We start from the raw sequence: 7,821 nt of genomic DNA, 5'->3' as shown, positions 1-7,821 counted from the left end.
AAAAAATTAGCCAGGCATGGTGGTATGCGCCTGTAGTCCCAGCTACTGGAGAGGCTGAGGCAGGAGAAAGGCTTCAACCCGGGAGGCGGAGGTTGCAGTGAGTCGAGATTGTGCCACTGCACTCCAGCCTAGGTGACAGAGTAAAACTCCGTCTCAAAAAAAAAGAGTTGGAGGTTGGTAGGGTATTACATGGGGTAGTCAGGGTAAGTGTCATTGACAAAGTAAGATCTGAGCAAAGACTTAAAGAAGGTGAGAGCAAGCCAAGTAAATGTTGAGGGAAAGGTGATCGAGGAAGAGGGAACAGCCAGTGCAAAGGACCTGCAGCTGAAGAGAAGACTGATTAAGAAGCCAGTGTGGCTAAAGCTGAGTCACCAAGGGAATCATAGTAGAAGGGACCATAACACTAAGGACTTTGGCTTTTACATAGTGAACTAGGGAGCTATGCAGGTTTGGGACAGAGGAATGACAAGATCCTGTATTTTTAAAGGATCACCCTGACTGCTGTGTTGAAACTAGATTAGAAATGGGCCTGGTTAAAAGCAGGGGACCCAGTTAGGAAGCTATTGCAATAAACCAGATAAGAGATGATGCCTGGTTTTTTTTTTTTTAAGCCTAAAATTAATCAATGTCTTTACCTACTTCCTAGACAAAGCTTTAACTCTGTTCATCTCTTTCTTGTTTTGCATTTTTGTCATTCACAATTTTATTTCTACTTTGTTTTTGTTTTTGTTTGAAACTAAGTCTCATTCTGTCTCCCACGCTGGAGTGCGGTGGCACAATCGTAGATCACTGCACCCTCAACCACCTGGGCTCAAGCAATCCTTTGTCCTCAGCCTCCCAGGTAACTGGGAATACAGGCATATGTCACCATGCCTGACTAAATTTTTATTTCTTGTAGAGATGGGTTTCATCATGCTGCTTAGGCTGGTCTTGAACTCCTGGGCTCAAGCAACCCTCCTGCCTTGGACTCCCAAAGCGCCAGGATTTTAGGCATGAGCCATGTGCCCAGTCTCCACTTTTGTTTTGTTTGTTTTGTTTTGTTTTTTGAGACAGAGTCTCATTCTGTCACCCAGGCTAGAGTGCAGTGGCATGATCTCAGCTCACTGCAAACTCTGCCTCCCAGGTTCAAGCGATTCTCCTGCCTTAGTCTTCTGAGTAGCTGGGACTACAGGTGCGTGCCACCACAACTGGCTAATTTTTGTGTTTTTAGTAGAGATGGGTTTCACCATGTTGGCCAGGCTGGCCTCGAACTCCTGACCTCAAGTGATCCGCCCGCCTCAGCCTCCCAAAGTGCTGGGATTACAGGTATAAATTACTCACTATTATCATTATTGTTTTATAAAGGCATTTGCTTTTCTTTACTCATATATTTGTCAACCTACTTACTATTCTTTCTTGCCTTTCTTTTCTTCCCTTTGGGTTGAATATCCTTCTAAAATGCACATTCTTTAGATGTTCCTTCAGTGAAGGTCTGTTAGTGAACAATTTTCTTTGAATTTTTTAGACCTCATTCTTGAATGATAGTTTAGCCAGATATAAAATTCTAGACTGACAGTTTTTTCTTTACTTTTTGGCTTCTATTGTTGCTACTCAGAAATCTGCTCTTAAAATTAATTATAGTTATCTTACAGGTAATTTGTCTCTTCATTCTTATTGCCTTATATTTTTCTTTGTCTTTGGTATTCTGATATGTATGCTATATGATATACATGAATATGGAATGTGTTTTTAAAAATTCTACTTGGGGCTGGGCATGGTGGCTCATGCCTATAATCCCAGCACTTTGGGAGGCCAAGGTGGGCATATCACTTGAGGCCAAGAGTTCAAGCCCAGCCTGGCCAACATGGCAAAACCCCTTTTCTACTAAAAATACAAAAATTAGCTGGGCATGGTGGCACACACCTGTAGTCCCAGCTATGTCAGTAGGCTGCGGCTGCAGAACCACTTGAACCTGGGAACTCTGTCTCAAAAAAAGAAAAAAAAAAATTCTGCTTGGGGTTCTCTGTGATTTCCAAATCTGAATTGTCTTATTTTTCATGGATCCTGAATAATTCTTTTGTTGTTGTTGAGGCAGGGGCTCATCCTGTTGCCCAGGCTATAGTGCAATGGCACAATCATGGCTCACTGAAGCCTCAACCTCCCTGGGCTCAAGTGATCCTCCCACCTCAGCCTCCCAAGTAGCTGAGACGATAGGCATGCACCACCATGCCCAGCTAATTTGTGTATTTTTTTTGTAGAGATGGGGTTTTTTCATGTTGCCCCGGCTGGATGGATAATTCTTTTCTACTACCTCTTTGACTATTGCCCACCACCAATTTTCTCTGTTTATCCACTCTAACACTCCACTGAGATAGAAACATTTTTAGTCAATCCTTCATGTCTCTTCTCTTTCTTATTTTCCATCACTTCATCTCCTTGTTCTGCATTGTGAGAAATTTCTTCAGAACTACATTCTTTTTTTTTTTTTTTTGAGATGGAGTTTCACTCTTATCACTCAGGCTGCCGTGCAGTGGTGCGATCTCAGCTCACTGCAACCTTTGCCTCCTGGGTTCAAGTGATTCTCCTACCTCAGCCTCCTGAGTAGCTGGCATTACAGGTGTCCACTACCATGCTTAGCTGATTTTTGTATTTTTAGTAGAGACAGGGTTTCACCATGTTAGCCAGCCTAGTCTCAAACTCCTGACCTCAGGTAATCCACCCACCTCAGCTTCCCAAAGTGCTGGAATTACAGGCGTGAGCCATTGTGCCCAGCTCCAGATCTACTTTCTAAATCAATGCTTTTCAGTTGTTCTGTTTTGCTCTTTAACTCATCCCTTAAGGATTTCTTTTTGCAATGATTTTATTTTTCACTTCCAGAAATTCTACTTGAATCTTTTTCAGATCTACCCAGAAACAATCTCTCATTCTGTACTCATGTTTTAAATTCTTTATTGTTTTATATCAGACATATTTTTATAAGGTATACCCAATAATTATACAAAGTTCTTGAAAGTGTAATTCAAGTGTAATTGAAAGTATACCCAAGTATACCTTTTATAAGGTATACCCAATAATTATACAAAGTTCTTGAAAGTGTAATTCAAGTGTAATTCAAGTGTAATTGAAAGTCTGACATTTCTGCTGACTCTTGCTCGTTTTCTTGCGCATTTTGCACTGTGAACTCAAATTTCATGGGCCTTTATATGTGGTACTCCTATACAACCTGTTTATAAAGTGAATCCTTCCAAATAAATGTTTAGTTTGCTTTCTAATAATGTCTAATAATAAACCATACAATATTTAGGTTCCTGAGGGTTTTTTCTTCAATATTTGGGACATATACTAAAAAGTTACTTCTTGTTGACATTCAAATTTTTTTATTTTTATTATTTTATTTTATTTTGAGAAAGAGTCTCACTCTGTCGCCCAGGCTGGAGTGCAGTGGCACAATCTCGACTCACTGCAACCTCTGCCTCCTGGGTTCAAGCAATTCTTCTGCCTTAGCCTCCCAAGTAGCTGAAACTACAGGCACCTGCCATCACGCCCAGCTAATTTTTTGTATTTTTAGTAAAGATGGGGTTTCACCATGTTAACCAGGATGTTCTCAATCTCCTGACCTCATAATCCGCCTACCTCGGCCCTCCCAAGTGTTGGGATTACAGGTGTGAGTCACCATGCCCGGCCAACATTCAAATTTAACTTACTCCTATATTTTATCTAGTATAAAATGTTTTGGCCAAGCGCAGTGGCTCACACCTGTAATTCCAGCACTTTAGGAGGCTGAGGTGGGCGGATCACCTCAGATCAGGAGTTCAAGACCAGCCTGGCCAACATGGCGAAACCCAGTCTCTACTAAAAGTACAAAAATTAGCCAGGTGTGATGGGCACTTGTAGTTCTAACTACTTGGAAGGCTGAGGCAGAAGAATCGCTTGTACCTGGAAGGCAGAGATTGTAGTGAGCAGAGATCACACCACTGCACTCCAGCCTGAGTGACAGAGCAAGACTTCGTCTCAAAAATAAATAAATAAATAAATAAAAATTTTTTAAAAATTGTTTAATCTTCTGTAGTTTCTCTTCCCATCACTTGATGTGAAGCCAAATTCATATCTCCCATCCCCAAATGGTTGCTAAAACTTCAGTGCTTTACTTGCCAAAACTGGCAAATTAACAAAACAAAAAAATGTAAAACAAACAAACAAAAAAAACCTCAACCTTATCACTCTAGATTCCATTTCTTCTTGGTTTTGATTTCCTCTTGCTTTTGACCTTTTGGGATTTCTCTTGCTTCAAAAGGAAGTCTTAGGATTAGTCTTTTGGAAAATGGAAGGCCAAAAATCTTACAGGTCACTTCTGCTTGTTGCATTCCCACATACCTCCCCTGAGGCCACCAGGACAGATTTGGCTGCCCGCTTGGTTGGAGAAAGGGCAAAATACAGGGAAACAAAATAGAAACTGATTTTCCAACATAGAATACATCCATACAGGTAGCAGTCTTGGCTACAGTCAGTTATCAGGTGAGGTCATTCTTGTGCTTACTGAAAAAGATTTTCTTCTTCTCATTGTACTGCAGCAAAGCCTTCTAGACAAGCTCAGTGGAATCTGAAGGGCCCATCCCATGGAGGAATGCTGGGTGACAGAGCTAGCCAATGGCTCCAAGAATGGCTTGGATTTCAACCCTATGAAGGATTACATGATCCTGAGTGGTCCCCAGAAGATAGCTGTTGCCGTGTTGTGCACTCTTCTGGGCCTGCTAAGTGCCCTGGAGAACGTGGCTGTACTCTATCTGATCCTGTCCTCCCACCGGCTCCGCCGGAAGCCCTCATACCTGTTCATTGGCAGCTTGGCTGGGGCCGACTTCCTGGCTAGTGTGGTCTTTGCATGCAGCTTTGTGAATTTTCATGTTTTCCATGGTATGGATTCCAAGGCTGTCTTCCTGCTGAAGATTGGCAGCGTGACCATGACCTTCACAGCCTCTGTGGGTAGCCTGCTGCTGACCGCCATTGACCGATACCTCTGCCTGCGCTACCCACCCTCCTACAAAGCTCTGCTCACCCGCGGGAGGGCACTGGTGACCCTGGGCATCATGTGGGTCCTCTCAGCACTGGTCTCCTACCTGCCGCTCATGGGATGGACTTGCTGTCCCAGGCCCTGCTCTGAGCTTTTCCCACTGATTCCCAATGACTACCTGCTGGGCTGGCTCCTGTTCATCGCCTTCCTCTTTTCCGGAATCATCTACACTTATGGGCATGTTCTCTGGAAAGCCCATCAGCATGTAGCCAGTTTGTCTGGGCACCAGGACAGGCAGGTGCCAGGAATGGCCCGAATGAGGCTGGACGTGAGGTTGGCCAAGACCCTGGGGCTGGTGCTGGCTGTGCTCCTCATCTGTTGGTTCCCAGTGCTGGCCCTCATGGTCCACAGCCTGGCCACTACGCTCAGCGATGAGGTCAAGATGGCCTTTGCCTTCTGCTCCATGCTGTGCCTCGTCAACTCCATGGTCAACCCTGTCATCTATGCTCTGCGGAGTGGGGAGATCCGCTCCTCTGCCCATCACTGCCTGGCTCGCTGGAGGAAGTGTGTGAGGGGCCTTGGGTCGGAGGCAAAAGAAGAAGCCCCGAGGTCCTCAATCACCGAGACAGAGGCTGATGGGAAAATCACTCCGTGGCCAGATTCCAGAGATCTAGACCACTCCAATTGCTGATGAGGCCCCTTCCCAATTTAAACAATTCAAGTCAGAAATCAATTCACTCCCTGGAGGAGAGAGAGGGGTCTTGGCACTCTCTTCTTACTTGAACCAGCCCCAGGCACCTAGACATGGACCCTTTTTGCTGATGAGTGTTGGAACTGACTCCTGGAAGGCAGCCTGGCCTTGCCCACCTGCACACAGTCTGTTGGATAGGTAGGGCCCACGAGGAGTAGCCAGGTGGGCGAGATGCAAAGGGCCTGGGACAGGCTCAGTACAAGTCAGGTCAGGCTTTGTGCCTGCATCCTCCAGAGACCACAGGAGCCAGAGGGAGCCTCCAGGCCCAGCAATGAGGGACTTGGGAGAAATCCGAGAAGAATGGGTTGTTCTCTTGGGAAGTCAGGGTATCAAATGGGATGGACATCCAGGTCTTCTCCCTGCCTAATTGTCAAGGCCTCCTTGGCTCTGGAGCTATGAAAGGCCCCAACTTTCAGGTCACCCTTGCCACTGAGGACCGAGAACTATGCTATGATGAGGATTAAGAGTGTTGACTTGCCTGTTTCAGAGATAAATGACAAGCCTTCAGTTTGGGGCATCCTGCTGTTTGGGCAAGGACCCTCTCTGATATTCTAATAATCCCCACCTGTAACCTCAGGTCCCTGGAAATACAGAGGAGGCTGGGATCGCTTGAGACACAAAAATCTTCAGAGAATTTTCTTGACCCTCTGAAGTCCTTCCAGCAGCAGTCCTGGTGGTGCTGCTGGAAACAGGCAATGTCCTGGTCTAACCTAACTCTAAAAAAAAGGAAGATATTCACAAAGATTGTATAAATCCCCAAACTGTACCCCCGTCTGCCCCCAATTCAGCTCCCTTGCCTCCTCCACACCCCTATAACATATAATAAGCAGAGCAAGTGGGAGGAGGGGAAATGCCCTTCCTATATGCCAGGTATGGGGCTGACATTTCAGTCCATTGACCCCAGCTAGGATATAACTCCATGCTTTTATAGATCCCAGGGGCTGGGCGCGGTAGCTCATGCCTGTAATCCCAGCACTTTGGGAGGCCAAGGTGGGTGGATTACCTGAGGTCAGGAGTTTGAGACCAGCCTGACCAATATGGTGAAACCCTGTCTCTACTAAAAATACAAAAATTAGCCGGGCATGGTGGCAGGTGCCTGTAGTCCCAGCCACTCGGGAGGCTGAGACAGGAGAATTGCTTGAACCCGGGAGGAGGAGGTTGCAGTGAGCCAAGATCGCACCACTGCACTCCAACCTGGGTGACAGAGCGAGACTCTGTCTCAAAAAAATAAAATAAAATAGATCCCAGGATACCCACTTTTCATATTAGGGAGGCTGGGTTCCTCCCAAAGGAGCCTAAAACAGCCAACAAGAGAAATTGTTGGTGGCAGGAGGATTTCAGAGGAATTCTAATGCAATTATTTGGGACCACATATGGAATACAATGAAATATATCAGTTAAACATGTCTTCATTTAATACTTTCAAGACGAAATATCCACTAGCCATTCACTTATTTATTCATCTCATAAACATGAGCCAAGCTCTGTGCAGGGTCCTGAGTACCCAGCCATAAATGAGACTATGCCCCTATCTCATGGGGCTTATAGTCTATATCCTGCTTGCAAGACAGCCAATAAGTCAATAAAGAAGATAATTCCAGGTGGTACAACAAAGGAAATATGCAGGGTCATGTAACAGGAATTAATTGAGTTAACTCAATTTAACTCAATTTTGAGCCTTTATTGAGGCTTTACTATGTGCCAGGCAGGGGGCTAAGTGATTTTAAATGCCTTATTTCACTTCGTCTTTCTCAGTAACCTAATAAGAAGGTCTTAGTTATCTTCATTTCATAGATGTGGCAACCTCAAAGATGCAAAGTCACTTGCCTAAGGTCACCCTGCTAAGTACCAGAGCTGAGGTCTCCAACCTAGTTCTGTTTGACTTCAAAGCCTGCCCTCTTAACCACTAACCTTTTGGCCTAGTTCAGTCAAATTCTGCTTGATTATTGCTCATTAGGGATAATATTAGCTATCTGTAGCATCAGATTGCTGCAAAGTTAACTCATCGTAGATTCTCAATATACTCCATTTATTAAATAGTCCTGTATTAATCTCCTGTAATAAATTTCTTTTTTTTTTTTTT

At 44.6% G+C, this 7,821-nt stretch overlaps 1 protein-coding gene across 1 annotated transcript in view; it reads left to right on the top strand.

The window, feature by feature from the left end:
- The window catches only part of CNR2 (cannabinoid receptor 2 (macrophage)), a 53,508-nt gene extending 47,050 nt beyond the window's left edge, over positions 1 to 6,458 (top strand). The window contains exon 2 of the mRNA XM_011945584.1: positions 4,551 to 6,458. Coding sequence (XP_011800974.1) covers positions 4,596 to 5,678 — 1,083 coding nt within the window. The 5' untranslated portion in view covers positions 4,551 to 4,595 and the 3' untranslated portion in view covers positions 5,679 to 6,458. The remainder of the gene's footprint in view (positions 1 to 4,550) is intronic.
- Positions 6,459 to 7,821: the final 1,363 nt, after the last annotated feature.

This window comes from Colobus angolensis, unplaced genomic scaffold, assembly GCF_000951035.1.
Source record: "Colobus angolensis palliatus isolate OR3802 unplaced genomic scaffold, Cang.pa_1.0 Scaffold240, whole genome shotgun sequence".
NCBI classification, from domain to species: domain Eukaryota; kingdom Metazoa; phylum Chordata; class Mammalia; order Primates; family Cercopithecidae; genus Colobus; species Colobus angolensis.
The sequence above is the reverse complement of the archived record's forward strand: the minus strand, read 5'-3'. Positions and strand labels throughout refer to the sequence as shown.